Source organism: Cetorhinus maximus, chromosome 1 (genome assembly GCF_964194155.1).
Source record: "Cetorhinus maximus chromosome 1, sCetMax3.hap1.1, whole genome shotgun sequence".
NCBI lineage: Eukaryota > Metazoa > Chordata > Chondrichthyes > Lamniformes > Cetorhinidae > Cetorhinus > Cetorhinus maximus.
This window is the reverse complement of record NC_135879.1, coordinates 59,741,380-59,760,857: the sequence shown is the minus strand read 5'-3', so window position 1 is coordinate 59,760,857 and position 19,478 is coordinate 59,741,380. Positions and strand designations below refer to the sequence as shown.

Genomic DNA, 19,478 nt, shown 5'->3' with positions numbered 1-19,478 from the left:
TGACAAAGGGATGTGTTGGTTGTTTCCTCCCTTCCTCCTCCTCTTCCTCAGCTGCTCGCCGTATACCTGGTGGCAAAGACTGTGCCCTCATGATGGGGAAGTTGTGTAGGATGTAGCAAACCATGATGAATAGAGAGTACTTTGAAGGGCTCCTCCAGAGTAGTCGAGGCACTGTTTAAGCACCACACTGGTCTGCTCGATCATGTTTCATGTGGCAACATGGCTTTCATAATATACTGGCTGTCCATGTGTGTGTGGGTTGTGCACCATGGGGAAGCCTGCAGTCCTGGCGAAGCCATGTGCTCACTCCATCTGCTCCTGTCTAACAGGAGAAAATGAAATGTATTTGGTTCTTTTGGAATACAGAGCCTGAGTGATCTCCTTTACACAACAGTGGATGGCAAACTGGGAGATGTTGCGAATATGACTTACTCCAGGCTGGAATGAGTCAGACACATAAAAATTTATAACCACAGTCACCTTCGCAGCCATTGAAAATGCTGTCCTCACCCTGCTTTAAGTTTACCATTTATGCTGGAAAAGATGGCAGATTTCAGTGAGCATCTCCTTGGTGAAGCGGAGACATCTCACGCACTGTCCTGTGGTTAAGATAGAAGAATTCTCCCTGAGGACCCTGAGTCGGTATAGCCTCCTCTTGAAAATCCTTCTCCCCTTTGCCTCCTCCTTCTTTGAGCAGCTTATCTGCCTCTGTGTTGCCTCTGCTCATTTCCCTTGTCATGCTGCAGACCAAGGGAGATAGCAACTACAGCACTCAAGTCTGGGAGGGGGTGTTGTGAGCAGAACCCTTGAATTGAGAACTAAGGTCTTCAGCATGTGGAACACCATTCCCTGTAGACTTTACTAACTTGGAACTTCAGTACATACCTCCAAACACTTAGACTAACTTAGAAAAAGCCAGTAGAAATCCATCAGCAACTAACCTGCAAGTAGCTGATGATCCCTTTAAATTTTGCTGGCAGGGTTCCTTTTTCCTAAAGGCATGTTTAACTTTGTGAAGTTAAGAGGTGGCATTATTTGGAGCATTCAGGTCAAAAAGGGCACCACTAGGGTAAAATCAACGTTAGAAGCTGACTGACATCTTGATCTTCCCATAACTGGTGAATGTTACTTCTGCCCACATTAACACCATTACCAAAATGGTATTTGGGGTGACCAGCACCAGAAGTATGTGCATACCGTGGATCCCTCTTTAGACTCAAAATGGCACCTGTAGCACCAAACATATGAGTAATACACAACCAAATTTTGCAGCCTTAATGGTTAAATTTATAGAAGATAATTTATGTGAAACCACTGCCATATTATCAAATCTATTTGGATATTAATATTGCACAGTGATTTCAACTCAAAAATAGTTACAAATTAGTTGTGTCAGTTGGTTGTGTGATAAAATTAGAAATTCCCACCGACAGTCACACCAAGCAGCCTCTGACATGTGAGCTTCTGTAAACGAATAGTCGACAAATTTTGCAGCCTTAATGGTTAAATTTATAGAAGATAATTTATGTGAAACCACTGCCATTTTATCAAATCTATTTGGATATTAATATTGCACAGTGATTTCAACTCAAAAATAGTTACAAATTAGTTGTGTCAGTTGGTTGTGTGATAAAATTAGAAATTCCCACCGACAGTCACACCAAGCAGCCTCTGACATGTGAGCTTCTGTAAACGAATAGTCGACAATGATGTGCAATAGCTTTTGATTTTTGTTGCATTTCTTCCCTATGCAACCAGTTAACACCTGAAAATAGCTTATTATACAAGGTATAAACACGGTGGGATATGGAGTGCTATCAGCTCTCTTGTCAAGTCTTTAAATAGGCAGAGCTAATAGCCACAGTTCTGGCGAGGGAACAAAAATGCTCCCATTTTCAAAATTCTAATTAAACATTTACTAAATTAAAAATATTGGATGGCACTTAGTCTGTACACTGAATGTGAATAAACACACTTTTGTAATAATAACCACATTTAAGGACAGCCAGAGATTACTTAAAACTAAGGTTGAAAAGTTGTTTCCTATCTGTTTTGGTGACAGTGATCGACAGTGATGCTACAACTGGAATCAGCTGCTGATAGCACACTGTCACCACACTGCTCCCTACTGGACAATTGACAATACAGCATAGGGCAAGAGTTGATCTCTTCCCAAGCAAATGGACAGAAGGTTGAAGAGTCATACGGTCTCGAAACGTTGGCTGTGTTCCTCTCCGCAGATACTATCGGGCCTGCTGGGTTTTTCCAGGTATTTTTGTTTTTGAAATGGACAGAAGGTCTTGCTGTAATCATTTCCTCTAGGTTTTAGTCAAATGTATTACAGATGCAATTTGTGGGTGAGGGAAAAGAATTGGAAGGTTCTTTAAATTACACTGCTCTGGCTCTTTGTCAATGGATAGTGTTACCACTTATAGTGGCAGGGATGCCTCGAGTTATTCCAGGAAAACTTTGGAAATCATGGATTTTTTGCCTAGGCGTTCTGCCCATCTTCTGCCAGGCATGGCATGAGGCTAGCTGAATCCCAGAGCAATTTCAGGGCCATAATATTAAAAAAAACACAGGCGGCTTTATGTGGCGATCTGTAATACTGGAAGTGGCTCCTTAACCCATTTGATATTTCAAAGCTGTTTCCTATGCTTATGTGTAGCTTGCATTACACAGGAGTCGCATTTTCACCTGCAGATGAGCTTCTGTCCATTTCTGGAATGCGCACATGTATAAATCACAGTGTACCAGGTATATTCAGCAGCAATTTCCATGCGGAATCTCCCAGTCTACTGCTGTAACTTCAGTGGAACCAATGCATATGATGAAGCATCAGGGTGACCAAGTCTTGGTGAAAAATTTAAAGGGCACCTTAATATAGCAGTGAGCCTGTAAGGTGGGGGAAGAGGAGGGGGTGCCAGGGCTGTAAAGGGGCAAGAGGGTGGGGGGATGTTGCCGAACCTGAAAGAGTTCAGCATTCCCCCAGAGAAACGCTCAGGACCCCCCCTCCCCGAGCACAAATCACAGCACTTCTGAGGCCAATGCTGAGCACAAACAATTGGCCAACACGTGCGCAGATAAAACTGGTCGACGCACGTGCAACCACAGAGACTAGCGGAAGCAGATGAATTCCGGGACAAAATGTGTCATGATCCAGGATAAAAGGTCTGATTACAGGACAGTACTGGGAAACCCTGGACTGGTTGGTCACCCTGCGAGATACGGCAATAGATTGGGAGATCCCCAGCTGAAGTTTTCCCTAATTATTCCTAACAAACAGGCATAAACCTGACTGGTACACTGGAGAACTACCAACTACAAAATAAATTGTTACTGGGAGTTGAGTTTCATAGAGCAGCAGAACAAGTGCAGTTGTCATAGGGACACCTCATGGTGTCAATCAAATGCTGAAACTTACATGGACGGCCATGAAAGAACCTCCCAGACAACGAGTTTCTTTTTGCAACAAAAATAAAAATAGCTGAAAAAACTCAGCAGGTCTGACAGCATCTGCGGAGAGGAATACAGTTAACGTTTCGAGTCCGTATGACTCTTCATCAGAACAGAGGAAATATAGAAAGTATTTTGCTTTTATCTTCAAGTTTCTTTTTGCTCCTGGTTCCAGCACCTTCTTAGACAAGTTCTGTTAGATGTTTGATGTTTTCCTGCTGTATTGTTACACCCTGCCCCTGGACAGTCACATTTATTCTACTACTTTCTGAGTCTCAACTTTTCAGTACAATTTAATTAGCAGTTAGTAGCTTTCCAGTCTAACTGTTAGTATTGTATTTGTTAGATAAAAATAATACATCTTGTAGCTTGTGATTGGTACATATGTGTGCTCCACAAATGGACAAGCCAGCCTGACAGCAAGGAAGAGCTTCATGTGCACCGTAAGTTGCACAAATGTGTAGGGAAAGTATTTCAAATGGCAAATGACCTGGAAACCACTTACAAGGTGTAGCAAAAAAGGAATATAAATAGCAACATCAGTGGTAACTGTGGTATCATCTTACCGAATGACATGGTAGTCATTGCATGGGGCTTATTGGCGTAACAGACTGGCAGCTATTTAAGGTGGTAACAATTTTAAAATTTCACTGCTTCATTTGCCGAGATGCTGATTCCCCTAAGGGATCAAAGTTATGTGTCCAACACCTCATCACTAGCCACCAGTGGGAGAGAGTTGGGAGCTGATCACCTCCTCACCATAGCTGTCTGAAATGGGGAATCTGTGCAATCCAGGAAGAAAACAAAGTAAATGGGGAGGTTTTATTGTCCCTGAATGTGATTTGCATTTGGGGGAAAATAGAGGGCCAAAAATCCATGTTGCCATTAATTAGACCTGGATTGTATGCCCTGTCACTGCCAGAGTTGAAGGGGTCAGGAGGGAAGTATCCAATTAGCATGGGACCAGCAAGTGCATCCATCACTAGTGGAGCGACTTGGACACCCACCAATTCGATGTTGTCAGCATTTCTGCCCCTTCCCCCTCAGAGGCCACATTTCTGCCCTCTTCCCCTCTCCCATACATATTATCAGCACCCTCAATTTTTATTCCCCATCTTCAGGGTGTAGGCCATTTAACTAGCCTGGACCCACCTTCTGGAGAACATCTCACCTGCTAGGCCATATAAGTTTCCATTCTGTGCCAGGTCTCTGATAGGCAGAGGAAGTCTCAACTCCCACCATTGGGAGTTCTCATACCAGCCCCGCCAACTTTGACAGGACTGGTTTCAAAAGGGACAGACAGAGCCTTTCCCCTTGTAGGATTAAGTAGAAGTTCCCAACTTAGCCAAAGGTGGGAGCAGGGGTTGGTTATCCTGTATTTCTAAGTCATGCTGTTCTCTGAGTTGGGAAGTGGGACTAATTCAATAGCATTTTCAAAGAGCCAATCCAAGTTGAATGGTCTCCTGTGCTGTACAATCCTATGAAAATATAAAAAGCAGCAACCAGGCAACATTGAAGTGGTGGCACTGATGACTGGAGCTGCTGTTCTAAGGCTATTATACTGCAAGTACTGGTTTCAATATCTGTTTCAGTGCAAACCACTTGTGGATCCAACTGTGTATCACACTGCAGAAAAAAAATATGGGAGTTGCTAAGCACGATGATGTAGGGGTGCTGAACGTCTGTCCTTGATTGAGCTCAACTAACAAAGCCTAGAAAACCAAGGCATTGGGTTGGGCAAGTGCCAACTTATTTTTAAAAATCATGATGCAAATGTAGAAATCTGTTCCTCTTTCTAATCTCGCACATCTTTCCCTTACAGCTGGTCAGTGGGCTACTGCAGTTCTGTTTCTACACATTTGTGGAATCTAAGGCACTGAAAATTGAGTTCCCAGATATGCTGGTGGAAATCATCAATGACCAGTTGCCAGAGGTCACAGCAGGATTGACCAAATCCCTTCTTTTTCACAAGAAGTGATCCTTTTAAAGATGAACTTTGCCTTAAATTTTCCTCCTTATGTTTTGCTGGCTTTAAAAATTATTTTAGCAGGCTTGGTGTCCTGTACGTCGCTACACACTAAAGAAACGCTTAATGAAGGTTTGGGACTGATATAACACGGAACTGTATCAATGAGATGAAAAGGGATATATTCAAAGGTTAAAAGGAGGCTGGGGAAAAGTATTTTTTGAAAGAAATATATTTTGGCAGGAAAAATTGTAATACAGTCTCTTTTTTAAAGGTAATTTTTTTTGTAAAGTGACATGTTTCTGCATGCATAAAGATCTAACGTTTACAGTGTATTTAAGAAAGGGAAAGCTGTGCCTTTTTAGTATCATATCTAATTTAACCATTTTACAGCATTTGCTGTAAATAAACCACAGATATACTAGCTGAATTATATTAAATATTTCTTCTATTTTGTAATTAATTTTCTGTTAATTAATTCTTTTTCCCCTTTGCCCGTCACTAGTGACTTTCGCTTTGTAACAATATCGCTTTGCTGCACTGTTAAGAGGCTTTTCAAGTTCCATCTTTGTTGTTTTGTGCAGTAGCAATAGGGAATTAAGTACAGGATAAAATGGCAAAAAGGTGCATATAGCTTACTTTTCTTACAACTTTCCAAATAAATAAAGCAAGTAGCAGGGTTGAACCATGCCCTGAGAATTCTAGGTCCTTTCCAACCTTTTTAGAATTGTCTAATAATTTTCTGTGCTTTGCTATAAAGTTCTGTATATTATGCTGTTGGAGTCCTGATGTAGCACTTTTGGTAATCCATACACTGTACTTATCCAAATGATATGCAGAATTATAAAATAGTTCTAAATAAGTTGATTTATATTTCCATGGAAGCACTTAAGCATTTACATTTGTGTCAGCAAAGAATATTAAAAATATGATGATTAAATTACTAGTTCCACTTTTTAATGTCTTTTTCATTGTTATTGAGTCAATTGCTGTGATGGTGGAATTACAATCATTACACAGTGACACAAAAAAAACTTTTGTTCTCACAGATAGGCATATCCAGTCTGCAAACTGGAAAAATGGAACACAGGCTCCTCCAGGGCTTTAAAAGCCGAAACTGTTCTTAACCTTGGTCAATCAATCTGCATCAGAATAACACGAGCCAGGGAAGTTCAGGTTTCCAATCTTTTGCTGTGCCACCTGGAAGGTTTGATCAGGGGCACAGCAGATTGGGTAACTTCCCCCTCCACTTCAAAATGCCAAAATTATGCAACCCGAACCCTTAAAAACAAAGTGAGTAAAGGAGCGAGATCTTCATGAAATGTTCAATATTATGACAGGGTCTAAGAGGGTAAATATCAGTCAGTGAATTGGTAAAAAGAATACATAAATATACAAAAAAGCTGACAACACCCAGCTCAACCACCTCTTTTGATCCCTCCACTGTCTCTAAGTTGTCATGGTTTGTGTCTGGCATCCAGTATTGAATGAGTAGAAATTTCTTCCAGTTAAGTATTGGGAAGTCCAAAACCATTGTCTTGAGACCCCACCACAAACTCTTTTTATTAGCCAGTGATTCCAGTCTCAATCCCCGTTAGATTGAGACTCGACTACTTTCAGTGTTCTTCCAGCTGGGCTCAGACCTTGCACTCTCCATAAACTTGAGCATATCCATAACTCTACTGCTCATATCCTAATTCACAGCAAGTCCCGTTCGTCTATCATACATCACCCCCATGCTCACTGACCTATATTGGCTCTCAGTCCAGCAACACCTCAAATTTAAAATTCTCCTTTTGAATTCTCTTCCTTGTTTTCAAATTCCTCCATGGCTTCCACCTTCTCTATCTCTGTAACCTCCTCTTGCCATACAACTTGGAGCTCTGTGCTCTTCCAATCCTAGCCTCTTGCACATCCCTGATTTGCATTGCTCCAACATTGGCTGCCTTGCTTTCAACTACCCATGTCCTTCTGTTCTAAAATTCCGTCCCTAATCCTCTCTTTTCCTCCTTTAAGATACTCCTTAAAACTTACCTTCTTTAACCAAGGTTTTTGGTCAACTTCCCTAAAATAGCTTTATGTGGCTCAGTGTCAAATTTTGTTTAATAATGCTCCTGTGAAACGCTTTGTGACATTTTTACAATATTAAAGGCATTATATAAATACCAATTGTCTTTCTTTTTATTGATTATCACCAGCAGCATTAAGTAAGGAACATGAGTGCTTTTTCATTCAAAAGTCTAATAAAAATGGAACATTTGACCAAGAGTGGCAGTTGCAGAAGGAATTAATAACCCTTTTATGGAAAAAAATAAAGGATACAGGGAAAGAGCTGGAAAATTAAAGTCTTTCTGGGAGGTGGCGCAGACAAGACAAGAACTTCCCTCTTTTGTGCCGAAGTCTCTGAATACACAAGGGATCTAAATGTCAGTTTTTGAATCCCTCTCAAGTTAGTTGGTTCTCTCCCATTTCCCCAACTTTATTACAAAAGCTCCTGCCTCTGTCACACATGATTGGTGATGCCATTCAAAGATGACACACTATCAGAAAATTAAGCACAAATACATGGTATAGGCTTTTGTGCTGAAATACAATTGAATAGGCGGCCTTGGAATTCTAGCTAAAGAGAGTATTCCACACACCACACATCAGTTGCTTTATGCCTTGTCACTTAGTACCTGATTTCAGTCTGATCATCTAAGGAAGCAGGGGACTTCATAGAGAAACAGAAGCAAATGTAAGGGTGAATTTGCCTGTGCTACTCTCATGTTTTATAGCAGATGGTTTAAGAGCTGCACAGACTTTTAGGGAGCATTTTCACCAGTTCCTAATCGTTTAGAATTAAATTATACCTATTGATGAAAATGGACTCTTTAAAGTACTGACACTGCTTTTGTATTTATTGAGTGATGCCACTTCAAGCGGCCATTTTTCTTTTGTTGCCAAAAATTAGAACACCCAGGACTGTTCCAAACAAAATAGTGATAAAAATGAAAATTCACCTGAGGACAATATTTTCTCAATATATTATAATGGACAACACAGGAACAGCAGGGTTATTTTTAACCCAACCGTCCTGTGCAAGTGGTGCAGCAGTGTTTGAGGGGGGGCGGGGGCGGTGTTCACGCTGTGTTCCAGCACTTTCGCCATCTTAATTTACATGAAATCAGGCACAGGAAGACAAACAACTAAATGGAGCAAAATTAAAAGGAGCAACTGTGAGAAGTTAAAGTGGAGCAGCAAGTGAAGCTAAATTAAAAATAGATCATTTGAGACACGTAAAAATAAAAGGGGCAAAGTGAAGAAGTCCTGAAAGCCAAGAAGCATCCTTTTCAAACAGGTAAGCAGAGAGTGAGCAAATATGAGGAAGTCACTGTGGGATCTATTAACAGGTATCTAAATAATCTTTGAGGCTATGAGGCTCACATACGTTTGCTGCTTTGCCTAAAAAAAATCAACACACTGAATTAGGAGTGCGGTGCTTGTTATGCTTGGGTCTAGCTGCCCGAATGTACACTGTTCACACACACCGATCCAATCATAAAATCAGGATACCTTCCTAAAGAGTGATCGATACGTGGAATAAACTGCAGGGCAGAGTAGTGGAGGCAAATGCCAAAATTCTGGGGGGTGCGGGGGGGCAGGGAAAGCTGTAAAATGTTTGTGCCGGAATGAACTAAAATATTCTGAATGACTCCTTATCTGCCTTTCTTGTGATCCTGTCAATAAACATTTTTTAAAAACTGTACGCCTTATTGATACATAACATGTCTAGAATTTTACTTTTATTTCATTAATGTATTTGGAATATTCATTTAATATTTATCAAGAAGAAATATCATGTAATGATATTTAGTGCCACTTTAATAAAACTCATTTCACAGCTTTAACTGATTATCTGAGAATAGATCAGAAACAGTATTAGAAGGTCGCTGTTGATCACATTTTACTGGTACATTTGCCTCGGTAATTACTTGCCTGTCAGGCATCTTCTCCAGTAATGTATTAATGTGCCATTGAAAGAGCAGAGGCTGATTTAGGTAACTTTTTCAGCCAATAAACACCATTTTAAAATATGTAACTATTCTTGTACATTCTTATTCGTTTCTCCCATTGATAAAGAATATTCTGGACAGCAGCTCAGATGACAGATGGACAAACGTCGACATCTCAACCGGTTTCATTATTTTAACTGTAAATCCATGTCATCCCTCCGTCCCGAGATCTCGCTGTTCTTGTGAAATACCTCCCCATCTCCCACCTACCTTTCCTCTCCAAAGTCCTGTAACATGTTTTCTCCTAACCCTGCAAGCAAGGGAACATAGGAAATAGAAACAGGAGTAGGCCATTCAGCCCCTCAAGCCTGCTCTGCCATTCAAGTTGATCATGATTGATCTTCTACGAGAACACCATTTTCCATATCCCTTGATGTCTTTAATATCTAGAAATCTATTGATCTCTGTCTTGAACATATGACTGGGCCTCCACAGCTCTCTGAGGTAGAGAAGTCCAAAGATTCACCACCCTCTGAATGAAGGAGTTCCTCCTCATCTCAATCTTAAATGGCCTACCCTTAGTCTGAGACTTTGTCCCTGGTTGTAGACCCCACCGCCGACACCCCCCTTCCCCCAGCCAGGGGAAACATCCTGCATCTACCCTGTCGAGCCCTTAAGACTTTTAAATGCTTCAATGAGATCACCTCTCATTCTTCCAAACTCCGGAGAATACAGGTCCAGACTCCCCATTCACTCCTCATAGGAAAATCCAGTCATCCCAAAAAGCAATCTGGTGAAACTTCATCGCACTCCCTATATGGCAAGTGCATCTTTCCTTAGATAAGGAGACCAAAACTGTTCACAGTACTGTACATGTGGTCTCACCAAGGCTCTATACAATTTCAGCAAGACATCTTTACTCCTGTACTCAAATCCTCTTGCAATGTAGGCCAACATAACATTCTATTTTCCTTTTATCAGTTTCTTGGTCCTCCGTTGCTGAGATCTAAAATGCTCCCAATCCTCAGGCTTACTACTTTTTTGGCAACTTTATGAGCCTCTTTGTTTGTTCTAATACAGTCTTTAACTTCTCTTGCTAATGATAGCTGGATCACCTTTCCTGCTGGGTTTTTTTGCCTCAAAGGAATGTATATTTGTTGTAAACCATGTATTAATTCTTTAAATACTAGCCATTGCCTGTTGTCATACATTTTAATGTAGTTTCCCAGTCTACCACAGCCAACTTGGCCCCATACTTTCATAACTTCTTTTGTTCAGACTTAAGACCCTAACTGAACTTTCACTTTCAAACTTAATGTAAAATTCCATCATATTATGGTCACTCTTCCCTAAAGACTCCTTTACAAAGAGATTAATTATGTCTTTCTCATTGCACAATACTAGATCTAAAATAGCCTGTCTCTAGTTGATTCCTCAACATATTGTTCTAGAAAACCATCTCGTATACACTCCAGGAATTCATCCTACACAGCATCAGTGCTAATTATGTTTACCCAGTCTATATGTAGATTGAAACCCCCCATGATTACTGTATTACCCTTGTTACATGCACCTCTAATTACCTGATTTATATCATTTTCCACATTTCCTATAAATAACTCCGACCAATGTTTGCAGCTTTTTACTGGTTCTTAGCTCCAAACAAACTGATTCTATATTTTGATCTTCTGATCAAAGATCTTCTGTCATTAATGTACTGATCTCATCCTTTATTAACAGTACTACCCCACCTTTTACCTGTCCTTTCTAAATATCAATTACTCTTGAATATTCAGTTCCCAGCCTTGGTCACCCTGCAGCCACGTCTCTGTAATGGCAGTTGGCTCATACCCATTTACTTCTATTTATGCCGCCAATTTATCTACCTTATTGCGGACACTTGGGAAAATGTTTTCCCCCATTAGGGGAGAAGTATGGGAGCGGGCATGGGGGGGCGCACCTCCGATCGGTGCCCCCGATTGGGGGCGCGCCACCATTTTACGTGGGTGGGCCAATTAAGGCCCGCCCAGCGTGATGTCTGCCAGGAAGCACTATGTGCTCCCTGTGCGGGCAGGGGGAATCCCTCAGCCGGGAGTGCGCTCTTTCACACATGCGTTCAAAAGAGCGCACTCATCTCCCTGAGGCTAAGTGCTGCTTCAGGGAGACCAACTCCGATTTAAAACTTTTATTAAGCATGTTTAAAAATTTTCCCTGCCATGTCCCCTCATGTCCCAACTCATGTGACAGTGTCACATGCCCATAAGTTTTATTGAAACCTTGATTAAAAATTTAAATACCCTCATGAAACCTCATCCCGCCCGTGGATGAAATTTCATGCTTTTTCTGAAGCCTGCCAGGGCTCCTGGCCTGCCCGCCAACCTTAAGGTTGGACAGGCAGGTCCATTAACGACCTTAATTAGTTTTTCAATGGCCTCAATAGGCCGTTGACAGGTCGGCAGGCGCACAGCTGACTCAGCTACGCCCCCGCTGACCTGAAAATGGAAATGATGCAGGGTGATGCCGGCAGTTCCATCTGACATCATCCCGTGTCATTTTACGCGTAGGCAAGCGGGCCCTGCCTCCAGTCGCCGACCGGTAGTTCCTGCCCAGAATGCCTTTAATTTTACCTTTTAAACATTTTTCCATATTTTGACCCTATTTGATGCTGGCATTTGTTTCCGTTGTCTTCCAATTTTGCTTACTACTTTTCTTCCTACCATTACCAGCTTTGTTTCGCTCCTATCTGAATTCCCCCTCACATTCCCATCCCCCTGCTAAGCTAGTTTAAACCCCCTCCAACAGCACTAGCGAATCTCCCTGTGAGGATATTGGTCCAGGCCCTGGTAAGATGTAACCTGTCCTCCTGGTACGGGTTCAACCTGCCCCTGAACCCATCTCAGTGCCTCAGAAATCTAAAGCCCTCCTCCTGCATCATCTCTCCAGCCATGCGTTCATTTGCTCAAATCTCCCATCCTCACTAGCATATGCTACTGGGAGTATTCCTGAGATTATTGCTTTTGAGGTCTTTCTTTCTAATCTCTTTCCCAGCTCTCAAAAATATGCTTGCAGGACCCCATCCTCAGTGGACCACACCTCAGGCTGTCTACAGACCCCATAAGAATGCCTGCAGCCGTCCAGTTACATCCTTAACCCTGGCACCAGGGAGACAACATACCATATGTCTACAGCTGCAGAAATGCCTGTTTGTTCTTCTAACTATTGAATCCCCTATCATTATTTCTTTCCCACTCTTCTTCCTCTCCTCCTGTGCAGCTGAGCTACCTGTGATGCCATTGACTTGACTTTGGCTGCACTCCACAGAGGAACCATCCCCCTCACCAGTATCATATGAACATACATATGAACAAAGAGCAGGAGTGGGCCATTTGGCCCTTCGAGCCTGCTCTGCCATTTAATAAGATCATGGTTGCTCTGATAGTAACTTCAAATCCGCATTCTGCCCACCCCGGGTAACCTATCACCCCCCCCACCCGCCCCCCCCCCCCTCACCTGCTTACGAAGAATCTATCCACCTCTGCCTTAAAAATATTCAAAGGCTCTGCTTCCACTGCCTATTCAGGAAGGCAGTTCCAAAGACTCATGACTCTCTGAGTGAAAACAATTTGCCTCATCTCTGGTTTAAATGGGCGATCCCTTATTTTTAAACAGTGATCCCTTGATCTAGATTATCCCACAAGAGGAAACATCCTCTCCACATGTCAAGACCCCTCAAGATCTTATATGTTTCAATCAAGTTGCTTCTTACTCTTCTAAACTCCAGTAGATACAAGCCTAGCTGGTTCATCCTTTCCTCATAAGACAACCCGCCCATTCCAGGTATTAATCTGGTAAACCTTCTCTGAACTGCTTCCAATGCATTTACGTCCTTTCTTTAAAAAGGTAACCAATACTGTACACAATGCTCCAGACATACTCTCACTAGTGCTCTGTATAACTGAAGGATAACCTTCCTACTTATGCATTCAATTTCCCTCACAATAAATGATAACATTCTATCAGCTTTCCTAATTACTTGATGTGTCTGCATACTAACCTTTTGTGATTCATGCGCTGAGACTCCCAGATCCCCCTGCATCTCAGAGCTTTGCAATGTCTCACGATTTAGATAATATGCTTTTTTATTCTTCCTGCCAAAATGGACAATTTCACGTTTTCCCACATTATACTCCATTTGCCAGATCATTGCCCACTCACTTAATCTATCTATATCTTTTTGTAGCCTCCTTATGTCCTCCTCAGAACTTACTTCCCAACCTACCTTTGTGTCATCAGCAAATTTGGCAACCTTCCCTTCAATCCCTTCACCCAAGTCATTTATATAAATTGTAAACAGTTGCAGTCCCAGCACTGATCCTTGTGGCACATCACTTGTTACATCTTGCCAACATGAAAAAGACCCACTTACGCCGACTCTCTGCTTCCTGTTAGTTAGCCAATCTTCTATCCATGCCAATATGTTACCCCCTATGCCATGAGCTTTTATTTTCCGCAATAACCTTTGATGTGGCACTTTATCAAATGCCTTCTTGAAAGCTAAGTACACTATATCCACCGGTTCTCCTTTATCCACAGCACATGTTACTTCCTCAAAGAACTCCAATAAGTCGGTTAAACATGATTCCCCTTTCACAAAACCATGTTGACTCTTCCTTATCAACTTGAACTTGTCTAAGTGCCCTGCTATAGCTTCTTTAATAATAGCTTCTAACCTTTTCCCTATAACACATGTTAAGGTAATTGGTTGTAGTTTCCTACTTTTTGTCTCCCTCTCTTTTTGAATAATTAAGTTATATTTGCTTACAATCTAATGGGGCCTTTCCCAAATCTAGGGACTTTTGGAAAATTAAAATTAATGCATTAACTATCTCACTAGCCATTTCTTTTAAGAACCGAGGATAAAGTCCATTAGGACCCGGATTCTTGTCAGCCTGCAGCTCCAACAATTTACTCGGTACCACTTCTCTGGTGATTGTAATTTTCCTGAGTTCCTCCGTTCCTCCCTTCCCTTTCCTGATTTATTGCTGCTTTTGGGATGTTACTTGTATCCTCTATAGTGAAGACTGATGCAAAAAACCTGTTCCAATTTATCTGCCATTTCCTTGTTTTCCATTATCAATTCTCCAGACTCACTTTCTATAGGACCAATGCTCACTTTGTTAACTTGTTTCTTTTTAAAATATTTATAGAAACTCTTACTATCTGTTTTTATATTTCTAGCTAGATTTCTCTCGTACCCTAATTTTTCTCTCCTTTTTAATCTTTGAGTCATCTTTTGCTGTTCCTTATATTCTGTCCAATCTTCTGGCCTTCCACCTATCTTTGCACAATTAGATGCTTTTTCTTTAAGTTTGATACTATCTTTAACCTTTCTAGTTAACCATGGATGGTGTATCCATCCCTTGAACTTTTTCTTACTCGTTGGAATGTATCTATCCTGTGTATTCTGAAATTTTCCCTTAAATGTTTGCCACTGCATCTCTATTGACCTATCCCTTAACCTAATTTGCCAAATTACTTTAGCCAGCTCTGCTTTCATGCCCTCATAATTGACCTTATTTAAGCTTAGGGGTTGGTTAGCTCAGTTGGCTGGTTTGTGATGCAGGGTGATGGCAACAGTATGGGTTCAATTCCTGTACCAGCTGAGGTCATCCATGAAGGCTCTGCCTTCTCAACCTCACTCCTCACCTGGGGTGTGGTGACTCTCAGGTTAAGTTCACCACCAGTGCCTCCCTCTAATGAGAGAGCAGCCTATGGTCCTCTGGGACTATGGCAACTTTCACTTTATTTAAGTTTAAAACATAGTCTCGGACCCACTCCTCTCTCCCTCAAACTGAATGTAAAATTCAATCATATTACGGTCGCTGCTACCTAGGGGCACCTTCACTATCAAATCATGAATTAATCCCATCCTGTTGCACAATATCAGGTCTAGTGTGGCCTGGTCTCCAGAACATGCTGCTTTAAGAAACTATTCCAGAAACATTCTATGAACTCTTCATCTAGGCTACCTTTGCCCATCTGACTTTTCCAGTCTATATGTAGATTAAAATCTCCCATAATTATTGCTGTACCTTTCTGACAAGCTCCTATTATTTCTTACTTTATGCTCCATCCTACCATGAGGTTACTATTAGGGGGCCTGTACACGACTCCCACAAATGACTTCTTGCCTTTACCATTTCCATATCCTGGTTTCCTGAACTTATGACATCCCTCTCTACTGTGCTAATACCATCATTAACTAACAAAGCCACCCCTCCACCTTTTCCTCACTTCTTGACCTTCCAAAATATCCTATAGCCTCCAATATTCAGGTCCCAATCCATGTCCTCCTGCAGCCATGTCTCTGTGATAACTATCAAATCCTACTTATTTATTTCTATGTGCGCTTTCAGTTCATCTGTTTTGTTTTGAATGCTTCGTGCATTCAGATACAAAGCCTTTAGTTTTATCCTTTCATACTTTTTGTAACCTCTAGTCTCATCTGTTGATTTACTGTTAAATTTGTATTCTCTATCCCTTACTGTCACGGTCTGTTTTTTCATTTCCCGTAATAATACCTCTTTTGCCTTGTCTCTACTCTTTGATTCACCACATCTTCCCAAATTTTGTACCCTTGCAAAGTGGAAAACCGGCTAGTGAACAAGATGGACTTAGGGGACTCCTGCAGTACCTGCCTAGTCCTCCTAGATTATCTGGCAGTCACCCATTCCCTCTCTGCCTGCACTCTCTTAAGCTGCAGTGTGACCACCTCCCCAATGCTATCCATGTAGTTTCCAGCCTCACGGATGCACCAGAGTGACTCTGGCTGTCACTTGAGTTCTGAAACCTGGACATCAAGTTTCCACAGCTGCTGACACTTCCTGCACATGTGCTCATCTAGGCCACAGGTCTAGGCCAAGCGTCCACAACTTTCCACACATCACAGGATGTGCATTCCACATGGCTGAGCTGCCCTGCCATGCCTTAACTCTACTTTACAGACTATTTATTATAAACTGGAGAGTAGAAAGTAGAATTACCAATCAGCTCCTTCCCCTGTGCCACTATTTATTCCTAACATCATGTTTTGAACTCTGCCCGTGCTCTGCTCCCACGAGCCCCTTTTATTGGCTGCTAAGCTCTTGCTCCTTCCTGTCACTCCCCAATAAGCTGATTACTTATTTTATTAATGATTTTTTTAATTAATGCCTCTCCTCACCACCACTTAAAGTACTACTTTAAACCTTAGTAATATAATAAACATTAACAATTAAAAATAAAATGGTAGACTCTCCAGCTTCTTATTCCCTTCAGTTGCATCTCTCTAATGAAGCTATATCAATACCAGTAAGCCTTACTGCTATTAATAAACCTCACTAATACCGATAAGCCCTACTAATATTTAATACACTTTACCAGTTGTAACAAACCTTACTTAAAAATAGAAGACTCACCAGATATCAGATACTTGTTATTAATATTTAATATTTTTAACATTTGTCAAATTCGTCGGGCATGACCGGTGGCGTGAGCAGACAAAATGGCGCGATCGGTTTCACGACAGTGCGAAACTAGTTTGTGATTGCTCAGCCGGTCAATGGTGGGTCGCGTTCTCTGCCATCGGATGTCAGGAACTTCATTGTAATACATCAGCGAATCATTATAAGGCCTGCCCACCGGACTCATCCCCCCCACCCGGCTGCCGCTGGCTCGGCCGCCTATGCTAGCAGCAAAATATGCCGACGTGTTTCACAACAGCACATAAATGACATGCACCTGTCGGCCTGCACTTCGCTCGGGATTTCCAGGTTTGTTTGCCTATCTTGCTTCAGTCAGCACTCACAGTCATCAGCACCAGGTTTCACAGACAGCACCACATCACTTTTAGGGGGCTCACAGGCAGGTCTCTACCTACCAGATCAATGGCTGCAGGGCTAGGCTTGCTTGGGGAAAGGGGAGAAGTGGCCTCAGGCAAGGGAAGAGGCTGCAGGACGAGAGCTGTACTGGAGAATGGGGGTATCCCAGGGTGTGTAGGGGCACAGGTTGATCTGTGAAAGTAGCCCAGTGTGTGAGAATGGGTGGTGATGTCCCTTGAGATGCCAGTGAATGTGTGATGGGCTTGAGTGTGTGAGTTTAGAGTGATGAGATAGTTGCCATATCCTGGCTGCACAGATGAGATCATTCATCCTCTATCTGCATTGAATGGCCAACCTTTTCGTTGCAGCATTGGCACTGATCACCATTGCCATCGCCTACCAAGCTGGAGTGGTAATGTTGCTGCCCCTCCTGCAGCCAGAGCTGGGGTAGAGGACATCACAGCGGGCCTCCACAGTGTCCAGAAGGCATTCGAGGGCTGCAGTCTTCTTGCCTTTTGGGGCCATGTCTTCTTTGCTGCAGTCCTGGGCTAGAAGCACTGAGCGCGGCTGTACTTTAAATGCGGTGCCTGGTGTGATGAAGCGGCGAGGTGATGGTGTGGCAGGAAAATCGGAGCCCACTCACTATGGAAACGTTTTTTTTCCCAGGAATTCATAAGTAATGTGGCAGGTTTGGGATGATGTGGCGTGAAAACTCGCCATCACAGCTGGCGGGTAAAACCTGCCCGCTACTGCACTTAGTGCAAATCTGGGACGATTCCACCCAATCAGCAACACTCACCAGCCAATCAACTTATAGCTTTGCTGCAAAGTCACTGTTTCCTTTTTGTTCAAACTCAAGGCACTCCTGGACTTCTCCCCAAGGTGCTGCAGGCTTCGCTCTTCTGCTTTATTTATCCGTTTCCCGGTCTGTGTTTCTCCCCCAGGTCCACTCCTCTCTGCCTCTCTCCCTGAAGTTAAGTGCTCAAACGTATTATCTGGCCATTATCGCAATGCTATTTGTAAGGGCTTCCTGCCACGTTACCTACATTCCAGCATGTTTCCCACAACTCCAACTGAATCACTCCCATTAGGTTTTCACCTCTGCTACAGCACTGAAATTGCCATTATCAAACACACAAATTACTTCCCTTCTAACTATGACCCATTGTAAACTTTTCCTCCTCATCCTGCTCAACCTCTCACATTATTTGTCTCCATTGTCACGCTCAGTGGAACATGTCCTCAACTGGTTCCACTTTTTCCCATCAAATCGATTGTCAGAGCATCTCCATCAATAGCTTCACTTTCTGCCCCACACACCAACACTGCTAGAGCTCACCAGGAATTTCTCGTTGGCCCCCTTTCTCTGCTTCATCAACATGTTATCCCTTGGCAACATCATCTGAAAACATGGGTCAACTTCCATGGGTATGTTGACAACACCCAGCTCTATCTCTCTCAACCTCTTCACTGCTTCTGCATTGCCAGACTACCTGACATCCAGTCCTGGATTAGCTGGATTTTCTCCAGTTAAAAATTGGAAAGCTCAAAGCCTTTGCCCCCGCACACATTTCATTTCCTTGTCATTAATTCCGCCCCCCAATCCGGCCACTCCATCAGGCTAAAGCAGACTGTTCACAACCTATTAACCTAAGCTGAGCTTCTGACCCAATATCTTCTCCCTGTCAAAGACCACTCACTTCTATCTCCAAAATACAACCTGCCTCAGTCTCTATCCCTGTCTGTTCTAAAACCCAATGCCTTTGACACCCCATGATGTGACTGCTCCAATTATACGTGTTCCATCTGCCATCTCATCATCCACCTTCCATAAACAGCAACTCATTCACAACTCTGCTGCCACCAGTATTCCATTCTATAGGAAGGCGTGTTCACCCATCGCCCCTGTCCTTGCCGATCTACATTGGTGGACCAGAAATCAACATCTCATATTTAAAATTCTCAGCCTTGTCTTAAATCTTTATGGCTTTGCTTCCCCTGTCCCCATCTTTGTAGCCCTCGCCTCTTCAGAATATACCATTTCTTTGCCTCTGACTTTCGATGCATCCCTCACTTCCTTCACTCCCCCATTTTCAGCCACTCTGGAACTTCTCCCAAGCCCCTCTGCCTCCATCTCCTCCTGAAAACCCACTTCTTTGACCAACCATTTGGTCACCATCCTTATAATTATTCTTTGATCTG

General features: G+C 42.4%; 1 protein-coding gene across 3 annotated transcripts in view; it reads left to right on the top strand.

The window, feature by feature from the left end:
• Window positions 1-6,378, top strand: part of nr3c2 (nuclear receptor subfamily 3, group C, member 2) — a 400,233-nt gene extending 393,855 nt beyond the window's left edge. For all 3 annotated transcript variants that reach the window (XM_078541236.1, XM_078541242.1, XM_078541249.1), the window contains one exon: window positions 5,279-6,378. In XM_078541236.1, coding sequence (XP_078397362.1) covers window positions 5,279-5,434 — 156 coding nt within the window. In that variant the 3' untranslated portion in view covers window positions 5,435-6,378. The remainder of the gene's footprint in view (window positions 1-5,278) is intronic.
• The last annotated feature ends 13,100 nt before the right edge of the window (window positions 6,379-19,478 follow it).